General features: G+C 39.5%; 1 protein-coding gene across 1 annotated transcript in view; it reads left to right on the top strand.

The window, feature by feature from the left end:
• CCDC73 (coiled-coil domain containing 73) overlaps positions 1-22,017 on the top strand; it is a 62,509-nt gene that overhangs the window by 12,744 nt on the left and 27,748 nt on the right. Inside the window, 4 exon segments of the mRNA XM_030562125.1 lie at positions 6,568-6,696; positions 7,057-7,123; positions 13,333-13,430; positions 19,750-19,860. Of these exon segments, the coding sequence (XP_030417985.1) occupies positions 6,568-6,696; positions 7,057-7,123; positions 13,333-13,430; positions 19,750-19,860 (405 nt within the window).

Here is a 22,017-nt window from a genome sequence, read left to right as displayed (position 1 = left end):
CACTGCTCCACTCTCAATCTCCTTTGGGTTTCTGTCGCTCTGAAATCTTCAGACAGATGACTTTGTGGTCCTGCTCCTGCTGCTGCTACATGAAACTACCTGTTCATTAGTCTTGAGACTACAACTTGCAACAGAAAAAATTAGTTGTTTTAGGAGAAGGATTCAGTTATCATTTAAGTTTGTTTTAAACTGATGAAAATTGGACATTTACTTGCTGTGACTTTCATTTTTGAAAAGTGAGGTTGATGAGTACAGCAATACTTTAAAATTCTGCCTGCACCTAGTATTGTTTTTCAGTTTTTAATAGAACACACAGCTTATCATTGTTGAGGTTCATTGGGATATGATGCCTTTAAAAATCTGGTCCAGAAATCAATTATACCCTGAGATAGACAATTTAATTAAGACCTTTTTTCATCTGTTTCTTTCAATCTCAAGCTTGTTGCCTATTGCAGACATTTATTTTCTGCTTTAATAACAGCAAAGATAAATCACGAATTACATCTAATTTATTTTTAGTTGCATACTAGAGAATAAGGCACACCATGCATATTCAAAACCACCAAGTTCCAAAATGACTGTTTGATTCAAAAGATCAGAGCTCTGTCTATTGTTAAAATCATACTTAGAAACTTAACGATAAAGCACAACATTGTGAAATTACTCAAAAGGGTGTTCAAATCATGAAGAGGTTTTAGAGCTTTTAGAAAAGCCTTCTTTAGTGCAAATACATTATTCAAATAATAATAGCATTACACCAAATATCCACTCCCCCAAAAGTAAATTGTTTTGAAAAACAAAACTAAAATGGGGGATTTGTTTTAAAATGGTTAATCTCAACAGTGTGTTGCAGATAAAACAACTTTCCTCTTCAGAACAAATATAACTATATGGTGCCCTTTGACCACAGAAATGTTAATCTTTGAGAAATTAATTGTCATCTATGTAGAATGGTTCACATTCTCAGGCAGGATCAAAATTGTATGGAGTCCATGAAAACTGGCTTTTGCGTAATTGAGACGCTACACTGGAACTGGGGTCTGATCCTGCACTAATTCCAGTTTGAGACTTCATGGATTAGTTATTTTGGTTAAAGGGAAAAACCCAGAACAATTTTATGAAATAATTATTAGGACTTTTCCATATTTGAGGGCAAGAAAATTGTACACCGCATCCAGAAACACAATCTTTCACTAAGATTTTTTTACCTCCAGGATTTATTCTTGAGGTTTAGGGGTATAAATTAAAAGAAACTATTTTTATACAAAGAAAGAAAAGTCTCCTTTCCTCCTTTGACTACCACAGCATGCTTTCTTGTATCCTGGCTTTCTTGTAAATGTCTAATTGAACCTTCACTCTTCAAGTGCCTCCACACTGAACACTAGTGGGAGAATTACACTGCAAGTTAACTCCCTGCCTGTTATTGTTCAAGTAGGGACCTCATCACCCTCTTGAACAGAGTGATGGAAGCGCCAAATACTACAATAAAGGCAGGATGTTTACCTATTTTTTAAACAGTTTGATAAGTAAAGAACAGCATATAAAATAATTAAGAGGGTAAGCGGAGTTCTTAAATAAAAAGGATTTGGAAAATTCACACTAGCCATAGAATGTGGTGTGTCAAAGCTGTGGATATAAGAAATTTCTGTTCTGAGAGAAATATACTGAAATTCGTGCCTGAGTTCTTTTGTTACTTTTTAAAAAATCTTCCCGCTCCCAAAAAGCCTCAGGAAGTTATTCGGTGTTTGATGCTTTTTAGCCAAACCTTTAAGAGGCTGTTTTCTTGATAATTATGTTTCTAGACAACTTTGGAGCATTCATCACAATTTCTAATTTTGACATTTCATCAAAATTTTGAAATGCTGTTAAAAAAAAGAATTTTCAATAAAAATGTTGCAAAAATTACATCCGATTTTTGATCAGCACTGCCATTTAGCAGCTTGATTGCTTGTGCACCATTTATGGTGAGCAAGCAGGTTGTACAGTGGTTTACACTGCATTGCTGCTTTACAATTGTGTAGGGGGCTTCTCAGTTCTGACTACAGACTGGAAATATGGGTCATGTTGAAAGTGGTGCCAGGACTAAATCACAAATGTTCTGGGCCCGATTCATTTTGCTAATGGTCAGTTCATGCCAGCCTAGCCAGTGCAAAGTGATCACAAAGTGAGGCCCTTTGTAGAGTAGCTCCAGGATAGTGTAGGGTGCATCTGCAGAAAACATGAAGCAGGCAGGAACCCCCATCACACTGAAGCATGTTTAGAACAAGCTGGGATTGAGAAGGGGTGTCTCCTACATCCTGGCTATTACCAATAGCTGCAAGGCCCAAAAGGGTCCTTATATCCAGGGTACAACTGACACGGCTGACCTAACTAGTGCTGGGCTGATCTTGCCCGTGACGGCTCCAGGTTCTGAGGGATACAAGCTGCCTGTCCCCCTTAGTCCCTGAACCAGCCTCAGTGCTGGAGCAGGAATAAATTTACTACTCTGTGTGCTCTACTCTCAGTGGGCTGTCAGCCATTTTCACAGCCATTAGGAAGTTAGCTCCCCGATCAAGAGTAATTGCTCTCATATAGTTGCTACTGATAGGAGTATGAAGCTGGATAATATCATTTATCTTGTACTCATAGCCATAAAAGTAAGTTACATCTCCAAAATTAAGAGAATGGCACATACAGATCCAGGACATCAGATTGGAGCTCTCCAATATGCAACTGCAGTGTCTCCTAGTTTAGACTGGCACAAGTGTATCTGCCCCAAGCAAAGTGAATCTAACTGGTTTTTAGACAGACTATATATGTTTGAATATCAAAATTTCTAGAACTGACCTTGGGACATTGTGAATGTCTTAAGATGACTAGTTCTACTGCTTGCGGGAGGAAATAGCCTTCTCCTGACCTGGACTCCTTTCAACTGCAGACTTGTCAGTTTGTCTTAAGAGGACTGTGGCATAGGTTTCATTCTCAATATTTTGTATTTTAAGATATTTGTTTTTAGCTATTACATTTGGCAGGTTTCATTTCAAGCATTTGATGATGATTATTTATGAAATGCTTAAATGGAAACTTGGCAAAGATAACAGCCGAAAGAAACAAACCCTTAAAAATTATACTGAGCAAGGCTTGAAAAATTTACCAGAGAAGATAGTGGAGACAACACAAAAGACTGGGGAGAGGGCCACCAGCCAGTTCAAAGGGTCCAGTACCTCAGCTGCATCTCTTAACTTTCCCACGCAGCACTAGAATGAAATTGACGTAATTCTGTGTCAGGTTCACTTTGGTTACAGGGTTCTCAATAGCAGTCCTGAAACCAACCAGTGTCTTGATATGTATGGTAGAAACCTCTAAGAAAGTTAGAAGAAGCAGCTGAAACACTGGAGCTTAGATACAGTAGACTTAGGAATCATAGAAATGTAGGACTGGAAGGGATCTTGAGATGTCAAATCCAGCCCCCTGGGCTGAAGCAGGACCAAGTAAACTGAGACCATTCCTGACAGGTGTTTGTCTAGCCTGTGCTTAAAAATCTCCAATCATGAGGATTCCACAATCTCCTTTGGAAGCCTTCCTTAACTACCCTTATAGTTAGAAAGTTTTTCCTAATATCTAACCTAAATCTTCCTTGCTGCAGAATAAAGCCATTACTTCTTGTTCTACTTTAGTAGAGATGGAAAACAATTGATCATTGTCCTCTTTGTAACAGTTGTTAATATATTTCAAGAGTATCATCAGGTTCCTTCAGTCTTCTTTTCTCAAGACTAAACATGCCCCGTTTTTTTTTAACCTTTCTTCATAGCTGAGGGTTTTATTTATATTTATCATTTTTGTTTGCTCTTCTCTGAACTGTCTTCAATTTATTCACATCTTTTCTTAAAGTGCAGTACCCAAAATTGGATACAGTTCTCCAGCTGAAGGCTCAGCAGTACTGAGTAGAGGAGGACACATGCCACTCATGTCTAACATATAACATTCCTAGTAATACACCCCAGATATTAGCCTTTTTCACAACTGCATCACAGTGCTGACTCACATTCAATTATATACTCAGATCTACTACCACCTAGCCAGTTATTTCCCATTTTGTAGTTGGGTGTTTGATTTTTCCTTCCTAAGTGTAGTACTTTGCACTAGTTTTTATTGAATTTCATCTTGTTGATTTAAGACCAATTCTCCAATTTGTCAAGGTTGTTTTGAATGCTAATCCTGTTCCCCAAAGTACTTGTAACCTCTCCCAGCTTGGTGTCATCTGCACATTTTATAAGCATACTCTGCACTCCATTATCCAAGTCATTAATGAAAATATTGAATGGAACTGGACCCAGGACTGACCCTGCAGGACCCCACCATCCCAATTTGACAATAAACCTTTGATAACTACTCTTTAAGTATGGTCTTTTAACCAGTTGTGTACACACCTAATAGTAATTTCTCTAAACCACATTTCCCTAATTTGCTAATGAAAAGCCTTAATAAAATCAAGATATATCGCATCTACTTCTTCCCCTCATCCATTAGGCCAGGAAGCCTGTCCAAAAAGGAAATTGAGTTGGTTTGGTCTGATTTATTCTTGACAAACCCATGCTGGCTATTTTTTACAACCTATAATTCTCCGGTGCTTACAGTTGATTGTTTGGATGAAAACGTTACATTTGGTTCATATTTGGAACGTTACCTTTGTAGTCATAAAGGCTAGAAACTTAATTATTTTTATTTCAAAACTTAAAATTCTTCATAAAGCAATGGCCTAGGCCCCCGCACTCACCAAAGAAAGTTCTCCACTTGCTCTTGGTGGGCGGGTTTGTCTCTAGATCTGGTTGTTAGCATTTTCTCTAGCCACGTGGTCAGATAGATTACCAGATTTGCGATATTGGTATAAAAGAAAATATACATGAATATATATCTTCCTCAGCTAGATCTCCCACTCCTCTACCTAACCTCCATGGCCACAATATAATGTGCATAATAGGTTTTTTTGTTTTTTGTTTTTAAACAGTGCAAGATAAGAAGTAAGGACCAGACTGACTACTTTGTAGGATTTTTCTTGTGCATGGCAGTAAATCCTGAGTTTTAGAAAGCATGCAGTATCAGAGCCATAGACAGTATTTGCACTTGCTTATCCATTGGGCTTTATAGTACACAGAATCTAATAACTGTCTCCCATACAGATAGTGCATTCAAAAAATTAGCATAGTACCCACTTCCACAAAGTCAACCTCTCACCCCCTCTTACATTTAATTTGAAAATATAGTTTGTTGCGTGTTGTATAGACACTTTCAGTAAAAACTAACATAATGAGTATTATCTATTTTTTGTATGAAAAGACTGAAATTTCCTAATTGGATTTTCAGATTACAAAATATCACATATCTAAAATAATACTATTCTCTTTACAGTAATCCAATTAAACAAACAATTATACTTTGTCTATGTAACAGCACTGTAAATTCACTTATGACTAGAGTATTGAAAACAAAGTGTTTATAAAATGAACTGATAGTAGTAGCTATACTCATTCTTTCATATAACTCTATATTCATGATTTTCACATGCAAAATAATCTTCAGTTTTTCTTTTGCACTGGTATATGATTTGTCCAGAACAGTTAAACCATTGTTTCTGTGATAAGATGGAATTCCAGTTTTGTAGAGAAAAGTTAAACAGACCAAACATAGTTGCTAGATAAAACTATTACCATTCTGAATGCTTGGTTCACAACTATGGCATCATGAAGAATTCTTGATACTATCTGTGAACAGCATTCATAACCTCTGCTGTTTGTCTGAGTAAACGTCAGAGTGCTCAAGGAGAGAGCGATATTAAACAGACTACCTTGCACCAGAAAAGGAGGGGTGGGGGAGAAAAGGGCACAATATTTATGAGTCCAGGAACTATAAGTTGTAATTTAATTAGATCAAAGCATTTGCTGTTTATTTGCTGCACTAGACGCTTTGGATAAACTAGTTAGAAAACAGATAATGTTTTTTTTTTTAAAGTGCAGGACATTTAAAAGATTATAAAGGCTATAAAATCAAAGGCGTATTTAAATGGGAAATCATGTTGTAAAGGTTTCTAATATTAAATTAATTTAGTGTTCTCTTGAGATTAAGTAATTAATTTTACAGAGAAAGCAAAGATCCCAAAAATTTATGGTCAGTTCCTGTTTTTGCCAGATATCCACTGCTCTTCCTTTTTTTCTGCTATATCCCAGGAGTACACAGAAGTTGTCATTGGTGTACTAATGGGTACGTTACTCCTGTTGTATGGCTTGGCCCAGAGTTCCCTAACATCATCAACTATAATGTAACTCTAGTACTTTTGTAATAGGGAGAGACAGTAGCAATATTTATACAACCCGCTCTTGGTAGATGACTTGATGCTTTTTTTTTTTTACACTGATAGTTTAAACGTAAACAGTCATTACTATTAATTAATGCATATTACTTAATTTCATTATTTTGGTGTTTCTGTACTTTTTAAAGAAAGGGCATGAGTCAGGATAGTGTAAAGATTTCTCTGTTTGAGTTGCAATGCTGATACTGGATGAACTATTTATGCATGTTTCCTATGTTAAGGAACTGAGAAAGTAACTACAGACCGTGATAAGGTCCAAGGTCACATGTCAGTACAGGGTGGGAGAAGAAAACATCAATCTTACAGCAAAGGAACAGCAGTTACAAGAACTACAACAAAAAATCAGAATGGTATTCAAGAAGCTCTTAACATTTGTTGCCTAATGTTTCCTATTGCTCTTTTAAAAAACAGAGCTATAATGATTTCCAAGTGATGCATACATGTTGCTATACCTTTTGGAGAACTGAATATATTTAATGACAATTATTTGATTTTAAATACTACATTTTTTCTAGGAAACTAACATTATAATGTAAGATTTTATGATTGTAAGATCAAATTTCTTTCAAGTACTAAATTTCATTAAATAGCTCTCGATAAGGATGAAAAAATCAGTTTAATATTAATATATTTTCTTTAATAAAATTACATTAAAGATTGTTGCATAATATTTCATACATTACTTAATGTTCATTTTATATTTTGTTAAGGAAACAGAGATTAATAAAAAGCTCAGTGAAGAAAATGCACACATTAAGGAAGAGAAACAGGTGAGTGGTTAATGCAATTTTGCTATTAAAGTTGATTAATAAGACTTGTGATCAGAAATATTTGCCCATTTAAAGAATGTGCGCTAAACTCTTAAAATTAACTGTGTTCAGCAGTTTACATTTCAGACATAATTTAATGTTGATTTTAATAATAAAAACAGGATCTTACTGGTTTAATATCAAATCAATTAATAGGACAAATATATTATTTTATTAATTTTGTTTTCCACATTATATTTCCAAGTCTTCATTTATTTATTAAATTTCAGACAAGAGAAACCAGGCATGCCAATGAAAATAATCTCTACATATGTATTAAATAAGGATATGCAGTAAGGATTGTAGAATACTCGTTTCCTCTTTCTGCACACTGGTACCCAACAATTACTTGCATTTCACTGGTAGTCCATCCAGTTAAAATTGGGATCATGTGTCAAGCGCCAAATAAACTACTCAAACACACATTGACTGTAATAGCAGTGTACTACACTGCTTTGCAGGATATCTCATGTAAAAGTGATTTTTCTTAGGTCATAAAAGATTCCCTCTCCATAGGTCATTATATCAGGCATGTCATAGAAGTGATGTACGTGTTCTCAAGGAGGGGAAGGAACAGAATACTGACCACATTACCCATTGAGCGCCCATTAAAGAGTGATCTAGCAGTACCATCGTAGTCTCAGAAGACTGTATTTTGACTTTGCTTTTGAAGAATACTTGACAGTAGAACTAGAAAAAGTAGGTAATGGATGCTTATTAGAGTTTAACTTAATGACTCTCTCAACCCTAAACTGTGCTAAAAATACCTCATGGAGTGATGCTTTCAGTCTGGTGTATGCATATGTTTGTATCATTTGGGAGTATGGTCAAGTATTCTGTTGTGTATTTGGTTGTCATGGTTTTTATTCCTATGGCAACTGAGGTAGATTATTAGGGGATAGCCCAGCCAGCTTTGGCCGGTTAGGCGAGCTCTGTGTCTGTAAATAAATGGTAGTTTTGTTAGCTGTCTGCTGTCTGGCCTCAAGTGATTTCTTCCTAAACCGGCTGTCCCCAAGGATATAACAAGTGGCGACGGAGGATGGGATTCCGGTGCTGCTCCAGTAACAGAAGGAAGTAAAAGTCAAGGTAAAGAACAAACAAACAAAAAAAAACTGCTTGTTTGCACTGACTGTGAAAGTGAAACTAAAACATATCTACTCTGACCGGGCCACTAGAACCTTTTGATGAGAATATAGTGCAGTGGCATGTGTATACTGAGCGTTTTGAGCTTTTTGTTATTGCAAATGACATTACAGAAGCGAAGAAGGAGCCAATATTCTTAAGTGTTGTAGGGGCTAAAACCTACTCCCTGCTACGCAGCTTACTACACCTGTTAAGCCTGAGACTAAATCTTACAGTGACATCGTGGAAATCCTGGGGTCCCATTTTTCCCCAAAACCACTGATAATTGCTGAAAGATATCAGTTCCACAAAAGAGACCAAAAAAAGATGAAACAGTTGTACAATTTTAGCAATTTTAAAAAAGCTAGCAGAACACTGTGAATTTAAAAAGATGTTAAATGATGCCCTGTGTGACAGGTTAGTGTGTGGCCTCTACAGTGAAGCTATACGGAAGCGCCTACTGACAGAGGCTCAGCTTACATTACAGAAGGCTGTTGATATTGCTGTCTCCATGGAACTGGTTACAAGAGAGGCGCAATACATCGGTGCATCCCCTAGGGTGCAAAAAGTGTCACAAGAACCTACCCACAAAACTGTGCAGAGTCAAGAATGTTACCCCTGTGGTAAGCCAGATCACCAGGCATCAGAATGCTGGTGTAAGGACCGGGTGTGTTGACACTCTATCTAAAAACTACGGGGACTCTTTAGTTGTTTCGGTCTTCCAGAACAACTTGTGAGCGACAACGGACCGCAGTTCATCTCTCAGGAGTTTCAAAATTTTATGGCAAATGGGATACACCACATCACGTCAGCACCATATCATCCATCCACCAACAGATTAGCTGAAAGATTTGTGCAGACAATGAACACGCTTTGAAATCAGCAAGGGGACAATACTCCATTCAAAAGTGTCTGGATACCTTCTTACTTTCCTACAGAAACACACTCATGCTACGACTCAGGCATCCCCAGCCTTTCTAATGATGGGACGACAACTGCGCACTTGCTTTGATCTGCTGAAACCTTCTGAACCCCGACAAATTGTGCAACATCAGCAGCAATATCAAGTTATCAGACGGGCACCCAGAGCAAAAGACCGAACCTTTAGCCCGGGACAGCCAGTTTTGGCTCGGAATTACACTTCCAGAGCTAAGTGGGTCCCCGCCACTAACATCACTCAAACAGGATCTGTTTTCCGCACAGTCCGGATTGCAGAGAATCTTACCTGGTGGCGACATGTAGATCAGCTGTTGCTAGAACATGCCAGTCCTCAGGACACATCCGCAGTTGAGTGGTCTGACTTCACCTCTTCCGGTGAGACACCGAATCACCTGTTCCTGACTGTTCTCCTCCATTACTGCCAGTGGCTGAGATACCCCATTGCCCAGCACGAGCTGATACCACATCCTCATCTGTTCGTGCTGCGGACCCTGAGCCCATGATACTTTTGGGTGCAACACCACCAGAAGTTTGCCATAATCCACCTAGAGACAGAAGGCCTCCTCATCGGCTGGATCTTTAGCTAGGGCGAACCCACGGTTATGGGGCAAAATAATCCCCAGGGTTTAGCCGGGAATGGGGGCAGTCTACCCTCCTTCTCCAGTCTAGTGTGTGTTTTATTTAGGGGATGTTCTTATTGGGGGGGGAGGAATATGTTGTGTATTTGGTTGTCATGGTTTTTGTTCCTATGGCAACTGAGGTAGATTATTAGGGTATAGCCCAACCAGCTTCGGCTGGTTAGGCGAGCTCTGTGTCTGTAAATAAATGGTAGTTTTGTTAGCTGTCTGGCCTCAAGTGATTTCTTCCTAAACCGGCTGCCCCCAAAGATATAACATATTCCCATTAAAAAAAATCCACGAAGAGCCTCCTGCTTCCACCATCACTAAAAACCCCTAAAAGAAGCAGTTAGACACAAAAAGACATCCTTTTTAAAAATTCGAAGTCAAATCCTACTCAGATAAATAGAAAGGAGCATCAACTCTGGCAAGCCAAGAGCAAAACTGTAATTAGGCAGGACAAAAGAAGATTTGAAGAGCACCTAGCAAAAGACAAACTAACAACACAATTATTTGTAAGTACATGAAAAGCAGGAAGCCTGTCAAAAGCAGTAGTGCTACTGGATGATCAACATGCTAAATGAGCACTCAGAGAAGACCAGTCATTGCAGAGAAGTTAAATGAATTCTGTGCATCGATCTATACTGCAGAGGATAAGAGGGACATTCCACATCTGAGCCATTCTTTTTAGGTAATAGATCTGAGAAACTCTCCCAGACTGAGGTGTCAGTAGAGGAGGTTTTGGAACAAACTGAGGAATTAATCAGTAATAAGTGACCAGGACCAAATGGTATTCACCTAGGAGTTCTGAAGGAACTCACATATCAAACTGCAGAACTACTAACTGTGGCATGTAACCAGTCACTTAACTCAGCCTCTGTACCAGTAGACTTTCAGACCTCCATCTGGTCTCTAATTCTGTGTACAAATGCTAATACTTAAACATTTAGTTACCTGATTTTGCCTGAAAGAGGGAGACTACCTATAGTATATGAAAGAAGTCAGAAAACTTTCAGGTTTGAATCTCTTTAGAGATAAATTAATGTATGAGTCTCTCTTTCAATTCCATTCAACATTTAAGAATATTTTCTATCCCAAAATCAATTGTCACATATTGCATCTGTGCAAATCATTTACTAGTAGCTACTGGATTAGTGTTTAGGAGCATATTCTGTAGGGATCTGTGGATATATAGTGCTTGTTTAGGTCATTCTCTCTATCTTGGGACCTTCAGAAATGTGTCTTACATATTGTTTCATGTAAGTGGCTTTTATTTTCTCCATCACATCTGCTTTAGCTAGCAGGCTTTGTCAGAGTCATCATTTCTGTGTGTTATGAAGATACCTTGGTCGTCTTTTCTTTTTTTAATCAGTCTACATTCTTCAGGGTGATTTACACCTTAATCAACCAGTTATTTGGGTGGTCCTCTCTTTCAAATCTTATTTTTCTTGAGATGAGGACATCCTTCAGAAGTAAGATACAGTCCTGCAGTCTTTAAATTCCATCTGTCCCAGAGAGCATTTCCTGCTATTTAGAGTGTATTCCATTCAACAACCCTGAGTTCTTCTTAAAAAGAGACTCTCTCTCTCTCTGCAGGACATGAGAAATTTTAAGACTCTAGGATTGTACTATAATAGGAGTCCTTCAGGAGTAAGGTAGTATACTGGATTAGTGTACTGGCCTTTCATGTATGGAGATCTGAGCTCAAAACTTGTCACAAAAATTAAATTTGGTGGTTTCATCCTGTTTAACTGGGACGCAGGCATTCAGGCTCAGGTTGTAGCCTGGATTCTAGGAGCCTGCAAGATGGGAGGGTCCTGGAGCTCACGAGTCCAAATGTCTACACCACAATTAACAGCCCCGCAAGCCTGAGACAGCTGGCAGAGATCAACCACAGGTGTCTAATTGCAGTGTAGATATACCTTCTGTTCACCATGACACAAACACCACAAATTTGGCACAAGTGTCTGCTTCTTAAGAGAATCCCAAAACTGGAAGAGCAGCATATTGCAGGTCAGACTGTAGTTTGCATTAGTAAAGCTGGGGAAGAATTTTACACAGTATTACGTAGTACTTAAATAAGTGAGAGTTATTAGTCCCTCACCATCATGAATAAATCCCTAAGAGCCACACTGAACCCTATACAGTGGTGAGTAGTTACTCCTGGGAATCAATGGAATACTTGTGTGAGTAACTGCTCACACAAATAAGGGATTCACTATCTCGCTGTAAATTAATCTCAAAATTTAAAAATGCCTGTGTTATTTTTAGTTCCAATGGGCCCATCATTGCATTTTGGGGGGGATATACCCCAGAAAGATCAGATTCTAGCTGCAAAGTCTGATAAACTTGAACCGTATCCAGGGTCGGCTCCAGGCACCAGCCGAGCAAGCTCGTGCTTGGGGCAGCAGATTCTAAGGGCGGCATTCCGCCCAATCCTAGGGTGGCACGACTGCCCCTTTTTTCTTTTTTTTTTGGTTTGCTGCTCCGGCTGCCCTGTAGGAGGCGGTGGCAGCATGGGGGAGGGGAGCACCCTGCTGGGAGCGGGCTGCACACTCCGTCTGCCCCAGCCAGTGCCAGATCTGCAGCAAGCCCAGCCCGCATCCTTCCCTCCCTACCGACCTACAATTCACCTGCAGGCAGGAGCGGCGTGGCGCCCTCCCAGCAGGTGGTGCAGTGGGAGGGGCCAAGTGGTGAGCGCCCCGCCTGAAGGAAGCTCTGGCCACTCCCACTCTCCCCTCCTTCCCCCTCCCTCCAGCTAGCCAAGGCAGTGGGGCACCGAAAGTTTGCACCCTGGCTCCAGCCGCCCCGCAGTGTTTTTGTTGTTTTGTTTTTTGCTCCAGCCACCCTGCAGGTTTGTTTTGTTTTGTTTTGTTTTTTTTTGGGGTGGCAAAAAATCCAGAGCCGGCCGTGACAGTATCACAACATTCGGATGTTCATGTCATAATACACCATTACTGTGTGTAAATTCCAGCCCAGTAGAGTCTACATTCAGAAGATGGAGAACAGTTTTCAGGGTCATCCATTTGTGAAAGTGGTTGCCTGTTTCCTCTGGGGTATTCCAAACTGGCAGTGTGATATATTGCCATAACATTACTCTGCCAAATGTGCTGAACTCAAAACTGTGAAGTGCAGATAGAATTTGGCGCATTTAAACATGTCTTGTTCAGAGGGGCCCAGAACTGCTACTGAACTGTTCGTCAAGTGGTTTCATATAAGAAAATACCTTGAGAAGAACATTACTATTATTGTTCAACAGAAAAAGGGCACAGAGGCATTGAGTTGCTCTTCCATCTTCCACCAACCCCCTCCCAAAACTGATACTGATAATTTAAAAAGAAATAGTTATATTAATGTAAATTATGTAATCTATTGACTGAGGAAAGAACACATTTGTTAATCAAAATAAAGTATTTGTAAAACCCCTTATTTTCATTATGCTCAAACTTCACAAACTAAACTGATTTAATATACCACGATTTGTTTATTTCATAAGGAGATTATTCTCTACAACATATGCAGCAGCTGTTTCAGCGACTGACCCAAACAAATCTCAGAATGGAAAGTGAATTGAATGCACTGAAAGAAGAATATCAGGTCAGATTTTTCTTGATTATACAATCTACTACTACCTGCGGTATACTTTTGAAGAGCGTAGGGCTGTTAAAGACATTAGAATGCTTTTCAGAACTTTTGACCTCCGATCCTCTGGTCCCTCAGCTCCTTACTGTCAATATGAACCTTGAAACACACCCTGTAGTTCCTATTTCCTAAACTCCTCAAAGAAAAAGATGGCTGCCAATTTTCATCAATTTGTTTCTGGAGGATAAAGCAAATCTTAGTTACCCTCAAGACTGTTGTTTTAGTTAAGTGATTTTTTTTTGTGAAGATTGGTGGTTGGGTTTTTTTTTAGAAAGTTGAATTCTGAAAATCAAAGGGGCAAGATCCTTCCTCAATTTCAGCAGGGCAAAAGGTCTGGCATAACAACATCCCAAGCATAGTGCCACCTTCCACCAGCCTTGGCATAGGCTGCATGTTAAAAGTGGTGAAGGAGCAGATTAGAGTATGCTGAATTTGACATAATTAAAGCACCTTCAATGAGTGGCAGTAGCTATGTCCACAGGAGAGCTCTCTCCCATTAGTGTAGAGTGGCTCCATGAGCGATCTTACAGCAGCTCAGCTGCATTGGTACAGCTGTGCCGTTGTAAGGTCTATAGTGTAGACCAGTGGTTTACAAACTTGTTTCGCTGCTTCTGCAGGGAAAAGCCCCTGGCGAGCCGGGCCGGTTTGTTTACCTGCCATGTCTGCAGGTTCGGCCGATCGCGGCTCCCATTGGCCTGAAGCAGCGAACCGCGGCCACTGGGAGCCGTGATCGGCCGAACCTGCATACACGGGCAGGTACACAAACCGGCCCGGCCTGCCAGGGGCTTCCCCTGTAGAAGCATCGGAACAAGTTTGGGAACCATTGGTGTAGACATACCCTAACTATCTATCTAAAGGTATTTAGAACCATTTATACACATAAAGGGGATTCCACAGTGAACAAATAGCTCAGATATTGCCTAACTTCCAACTTGCAGCAGCAGAAAATCTCCAATCAAAGGCACACCTGAAATGGAACACTCATAGGGACACCACTCAAAGAAGAAGAAGAAATAATAATACATTTCTATCTGAACTGTGAAAGCGAATCTAGCTCCCAATCAGTATGTATCTACTGAAAAAACAAAAACCCACAACTTTCCAAACAGAAACTAATTGATATCCTAGTTGAAAGTCTCAGCAAAGAGGCTAAAGAGTGACTGGAGCTTAAAATATCCTGTCACCCTGTGCAGACTACCACTGATGCTGGCAGAATTTATGTTGATCACAGGTTTCTTTTTTCACACCCCTCAGCAATATAAATTTTGCTGACATAAGTAATAGTATAGACATGGCCTTTGTCAATCATATGTTTTCCATAATGTTTTCTTTTTTAAAAAACCAAACAAACCAACCAAAAAATCTCTTTTCTGTGTGAGATTTCCTGCTGCTAAGTCAATCCCTTAGAGCAGAACAAAAGTCTCTAGGTTTTAATAACGGTCCATCTTGTAAGCCAGTGATGCTCACTATGCCTTGGTGAGAGGCACATTCCTGAGAGAGAGATGCCATTTGCAAGTCATTCACAAGCAGAACACAGAACATAAGAGAGACTTGCTTGAATTTGCTTTTGCTGGAGAGATTGATACCCCTCTTCATGTCCTGGAGTGGCTGGGAATGAAAACTCTAAGCAGTCCTCTTCAAAAGTACTTCTGTCAGCTCTGAGGGTCACATCTCTAAGAAAGTTTCTTCAACTGGTAAAACTTCTGAGGTCAGAGAAAGAAAGGATCACCACTCCTCTAAGGGGCATAAATCTAGGTCACCGTCAGTGTGTCCTAGCTCTAAGGGGCAGAATTCCTCTTGCTCTGCCACAGAAAAGGGTAGCTCAGGCTTAGGAAGGGTCCATCTGGCACTGATGCAGGCACTGGTTATTTCATCCCAGTTACAACTGTTGCAGAATATCACTCTGTGGCTAACAACTTAGCACACCCTTGTGACCTTAGGGTGACCTTGCAAATGACTCCTGCCTTGGTTTCCTCCTTTTGCAGACTTCTTCAGTAACTCACCAAACCTTTTCTCCATTCACACTCTCTCTCGGATTGTAATATATTAAAATTTAACAAACATTCAAAGTAAAGTTCATATTCATCCATTTACACCTTATCAAGTCACTGCCAAGCCTTTCCTGCCTGTACTCTCCCCAAGTCTTATGCTTCAACTTAGAAGGCTGCAGGGCTGGCTGAGCTTGGTGTTTTCCTCTATTTGTCATTCATTGGATACGGTGGTTTGAGAGCTAACATCATTCTTAGACTGTTTCGACTAGTAGATAGACCAATCCAGTATGTGTGGGAGTTCTGTTTGATCCCATCAACTGACTGAGTTTGGTTATGGATGCTTCTGCCCTATGTTGGGGGGCCCACCTGTGATCTCAGTAGATTCAGAGGCTCGCTCTGGTCTAAGGATTTAGCTCTCCATATAATGTAAAAGTTGAAAGCCATTCCTCTAGCTTGTCACATTTTCCTTCCCCATATCAAGGGAAGCAATTTGCTGATACTTATGGTCAACATGCAGCCATGTTCTGTTTGAACGGAGAGGGGCCAGCCATATCAACACTTCTTTCCCAAGAGGCAATGCTGCTTTGGGACTTCTGTGTCACCAACTCAATCCATCTCAAAGCCTCCCACCTTCTAGGTGCCCAGAACAGTCTGGCAGACCTACTGAGCAGGTGTTTCACAAGTCACCACGAGTGGTCTCTGCCCAGATATAGTCAGGTTCATTTTCCAACTGTGTGCAACCTGCATCAACAGGAAGCGTCATCCATCTAGCACAGTATCTGATGGATGCTTTCCTATTTCTCTGGAAATACAAAATCATGTACACACATCCTCTGGTTCTGCTCCTTCACAGAGTGTTGTTAAAATTAAGCAAAACCATGCTTGAGTGGTATTGTTTTTCCACTGCTGAGCCTCTCAACTAGGGCTCCATTGACACTACCACAAGACCCAGATCTGATAGCACAGGCCCACAGTCATCTCCATTCCATCCAGGAGGTCCCTTATACTGCCTGGATGCTCTATGGTTAACACCTCAGGAGGAGATCTGTTCAAAGGAGTTACAAAACATCATCTTGAATAGTAGGAAGATTTAGACTAGGTAGCTTTATCTGTTGAAGTGGAAGAGAGTCTTTGTATGGTCCACAATAAGGGGTTTCCAATATAACATGTGCCGGACTATTTGTTATACCTGAAACACTGAAGTCTTGCCATTAGTTCTGCCAGGGTTCACCTAGCAGCTATCTTGGCTCTCAACCTTCTGGATTGACATAGGACTGGAGAAAACAGAGTGATTATCAATCAGGATTTTGAAGGGTCTGGACCAGTTATATCCCCAAGTAGAGGATCCTGTTCCTCTTGTGATTTAAGCTTAGTACTGGTAAAACTAATGGGTTCTCCCTTTGTACTGCTGACTACCTGTTCATTACTCCATCTTTCAATGAAGGTAGCCTTTTTGGTGGCAACTACCTCAGCAAGAAAAGTAGGTGCATTGAGAGCTCTCATATCTGAACCACCATATGCAGTCTTCTACAAGGACAAGGTATGCCTATGCCCTCATCCAAAGTTTTTCACCAAAATGGTTTTTCACTTCCACATCAGTCAGCAATACGTTTACGAATTTTCTTCCGAAGCCTCATGCTCATACACACGAGGAGAGACTCTATATGTTGGATGTTAGCAGAGCGTTTTAACATTTTACTTGACAGGAGTAAATCATTTAGCTGGTCCTTGCAATTGTTCATGGAAGTTGCAGATAGGATGAAGGACCTTCCAATCTCTTCTAAAAGAATTCCATCATGGATCTCCTCCTATATATGATTGTGCTATGATATGGCCAATATTACTGCATTGAACAGGATGTTAGCACAGCCAACCAGAGCACATGCAGCTTCTGCAGCTCTTCTAGCTCAAATACTTATTTTGGACATTTGTAGACCTGCAACTTGGGCTTCATATTGCATACTGTTGCTTCTCATTATGCCATCTCTCAACAGTCTGGAGATGATGCCAGATTTGGACTGTAGTCCTTTAATCATTATGCAGGTAGACTCTGATCCGACCGCCAGACTGAAATGCTTGAGAGTCATCTGAAGTGGAATGGACATGGGCAATCACTTGCAGAAGAAAAACTGCTACTAACCTGTAATTATCATTCTTCAATTTGCATTGCACATGTCTAATCCACATCTCACCCTCCTTCCTCTGTATATTGGGTCTCTCTGGTAAGAGGGAACTGGCGGGGGGGAGTCGATGGCAGCTCAGCCTTGTATACTATTATGCAGCAGCATGAGGCAGTAGAGGGGGCATGTGCCACTCCTATGAGTACCCCAAGGGAAAAATCTGATGCTAGTGTACTGGGTGTGCACAGACCTAAAGTGGAATGGATATGTGCAACACATCCCAAAGAACAACTCCTAGAGCTCATGGTCATTTGACGGACTTGCACAGCATTCCTTCTACTCCTGAAAAGGTTGACCATTCAGATTATGACAAACATCACCATGGAGATGTTTTATATCAGCAAGCAATGGGAAACAAGATCCACCTTGCTTTGTCAGGAAGCTGTGCATCTATGGAATTTCTGCATTTGACATTAAATTACCCTAAAAGCTCTTAACTTACAAGGTTTGCAGAATGTTCTGGAAGACCACCTGAGGAAGCAGTTTGGAAGTGACTACATGTGATCAGTAAAAGATACCATCATACAGGACATCTTCACCAGATAGTGGGACCTGTTTGCAATGAAAGAGAACAAGAAATTTCTCAGATTCTACTGCAGAGAAGTCAGTGCCAGGGTTCTCTGTCAGATGGGTTGCTGATCCCCAGGGCTCCAGGACTAATGTATGCATACCCTCCAATCCAATTAGTTGCAAGAATCATCAGGAAATTCAGATAGAAATCAGCCAGATGATCACACTGGCACTGGCCTTGCTCATCAAGTCTCAAACTTGATGAAACTCTCTATTTGACCTCCAGTCCAACTGCCTCTTCCAGCTAGATGTAATCTCCCAGACAGAGGGGAAAATCCTCCATCTTGGTCCAACTTTTCTGAACTTCACTGCATGGATGCTGGCTGGTCAACAGCAGTGGAAGGGGCCATCTCTTTATGGGTCCAGACTATCTTTTCTTATTTAATTAGGTGGGAGTTAGTATAGTTCCCCCACAGATCATGAAGTAAGCTTCTCCATACATGTAGGAATGAGCTACTGTAGATTTTTAAATGGTGTATATTATATTCATTCTCCAAATATTTTACAGTGAAGCTACATTAACTAGACAGTGATTATAGGCATGTTAAGATTAAGTAAATCAAAAAGTAATTTGATATTTTTGTAGTTATAAAGTGAAGTAGAAAAGAATTCCTTTGAAGAATGTTTTATATCTGACATTTTTTCCAGAAGTGGTTTCAAAGAATCACAGCAAAATCCTATAAATACAGTTGATCATGTAGTTACATGCATTAAAACTGTTTACATTTTCAAATGTGTTTGTATGATCTTTATAGAAGGTAATGGATACCATAAGTCTTTTATCTTCTGCACTTTGTTATAAAAATATGATATTATAAAATTCCAGCAGTACTAGAGAGATGTGTGAGAACTGTTACTGTTGATTTACATGAGCTTGCTTTTAATTTATCAATATGACAGTAAAGTTGACACTGAGTAAGCCCAGAAACATTAGAAGCACAAATATGACAGCATAAAAAAAAACTTAATAGCATATTACTATTCTTTTTAAAGCACTTTTATTCAATTTCAGTAAACTGATAAAAATAAAGGGCAATCAGACATACACTAAATATTTGACATACCAACAGATGTGTTTTACAATTTTAAATTAAACAATTCAAATTATAAAAGGTTATTAAGCAAGTTTGAGTATAAGCTGTGATAACAAAAGAAAAATATTTTCGATGGATATACTGTAGTTTTTTCTTTAAGTACACTGGGATTTGATTGTGCTACATTTCATATTTCTCAGCTCTACATTTCATATTACTTTTTCAGCCCATTAAAACTTATGCAGTGAAACTGAATAATGGCAAGTGTTTTTATACCCTTTTATAGCCATTTCTTTTTCATAACCTCCCCCTGTTTCCTGTTAGCTAAACTATAAGCACCTTTCTGTTAATTTATGAAAATTATTGTTGAGTGAGCACATTATCACTGATCTGTATGGCACTTTCAGCATGTTAGAAGCAAAGGTCCAAGCAACATAAAACACATCAAAATTCATTAATGTGATATTGATTATTTTTTGGATAATTAATTTTATTGCAGACCCTTGAAAGAGATAATGAGCTGCAAAGGGAGAAGGCAAAAGAAAATGAAGAAAAGTTCCTTAATCTTCAGAATGAGCATGAGAAAGCACTAAGAACTTGGAAAAAGGATGTAAGTTTATTAAATTAAATGTTAGTATAGTCAAAGAGTTTTGAAATAGTCAAACATTTCAAATAATTCCTAAAACCCATGAAAATATTGCAAAAATAATGTATGAAAAAGTAAAATATTTTCTTTCCTGGACACTCCAAATTTGTGTCAAAAATATTTTAAAAGGTAGATTTAGTAGAAACTCCATTTGACTTTTGCATTTTAGAAGGCCAGGCGTACTCTTTTGGGCCTATACCACACAGGCCAAATGGAGGCTTTTGTTTTGTTTTTTAATTTAACCGTAGCACTTAGGTATAGTTCCAGACTTATGATTTTGTCAACCACTGCTTACATCTGAGGTATCCAGATGTTTCCTTAGCATGCACTAATACCAGGGGTTCTCAACCTTTTTCTTTCTGAGGCCTCCCCAACATGCTATAAAAATTCCATGGCCCACCTGTGCCACAACTACTGTTTTTCTGTATATAAAAGCCAGGGCCAGCATTAGGGAGTAGCAAGCAGGGCAATTGCGTGGGTCCTATGCCACAGGGGACCCTGCGAAGCTAAGCTGCTTAGGCTTCAGCACTGGGTGGCAGGACATGGGGCTCTGGGCTTCAGCCCTGGGCCCCAGCAAGTGTAATGCCAACCCTGCTTGGCGGCCCCCCTGAACCCTGTTCCCAGCCCCCTCAGGGAACCTCAGACTCTGGGTTGAGGACCACTGCACTAATGTATTTTGCATTTACATTGGCTAAATTATATTTCTATTACAGAACCTTATCATAGTACTTAAACTATTACAAATATACCATTTGCATTTTCTAGATTGTATTCCTGTACATTAAAAAAGTCATTTATAAATTATACATTACATTATAAAAGTCTGTGTAACTCCCTATAAATTGAAATTATGAAAATTACAGGAACTTTATCAAGATTATTTGGCTTAAATACTGACCTGCCCTCAATATTTGTTTTTAGTGGTACTTCTTTATATGTATTTTTAAACAAATATTCAATGGTTTCTAAAAAAAAAAACTCTCAGTAACAGCAACTCTGCAGTAAATTTGCAATAACGAATCAACTATAATAATATGAGATATTATACGTACAAATGAGGAAGGGGTAAGAAAATAAACTTTTCACGTTTTCAAGGTATTTGTGAAAACATGGCAAGCCATCAACAGCTTTCTTTTTTCTTTTTTTTTTAACAGTTTTTAATTTCTATCCTGGCTTTCCCTTGATCAATACATATGATCCTTCTTGAAGAACTCTGGTTCTTCCTCCATTTCTGGTAACCTCTATTTCACTGTAAGGTAGAATAAAAGACTAACAAAGTAATTTTTCCTCCCTTGGTTTTCACCCCTTCTTGTCTGTTGAGACTAGGCCACTTCCACCTAAATTGAATTGGTTCGTTTGCACTGACCTCCCACTTGATAAGGCAACTCCCTCTTTTCATGTGCTATAATATATATTCTATATTTTTCATACCATGAATCTGATGAAGTGGGTTTTAGGCCACGAAAGCTTATGCCTAAATAAATTTGTTAGTCTCTAAGGTGCCACAAGGACTCCTTGTTGTTTTTGCTGATACAGACTAACACAGCTACTCCTCTGAAACCTAACACACACAGTTACCACTGTCTATGCATTTGAGTCTTACAAACGGAATAAATTGATGACCAAACCCAAGCTAGAGCAAGAAGAGGTAAGAGATATGGAAATTTGTCTAAAATCTGTATTTTGAGTGTAGTTGGCACAGAAATTAAATACCTGGGCTGACCTGGTCAGTTGACCTCAGGCTTGTGGGGCACTCAGGCAGTGAGGCTGTAAAACTGCTGTGTAGAGGTCTGGGCTTGGGCTGAAACCCAAGCTGTGGGACCTGGGGGGTGGGGCAGGGGAAGGATCCCAGTGCCACTGCTCCAGCCCTGAGCCTGAATGTCTACAAAGCAATTTCTAGCTCACAAGTTGAGTCAACTCCCCTGGGCCAGCCATGACCACGCTGTGAGTCTTTTATTCCAGTGTAAATCTACCCTGAGTGAAGGGAATAATAAAATTGGCTGGTTTTGGTTATAGCATTCAGAGCACCTGTTTGTCATTTACTTCTATTGTGAGGTTTCAGATTTTACTTTTTTTTATTATAGTTTATCTTATTTGAGAAGCCGTTGATATAGTTGTAAA

Source organism: Gopherus evgoodei, chromosome 4 (genome assembly GCF_007399415.2).
Source record: "Gopherus evgoodei ecotype Sinaloan lineage chromosome 4, rGopEvg1_v1.p, whole genome shotgun sequence".
Taxonomy (NCBI): domain Eukaryota; kingdom Metazoa; phylum Chordata; order Testudines; family Testudinidae; genus Gopherus; species Gopherus evgoodei.
This window is presented reverse-complemented; position numbering and strand designations above follow the sequence as displayed.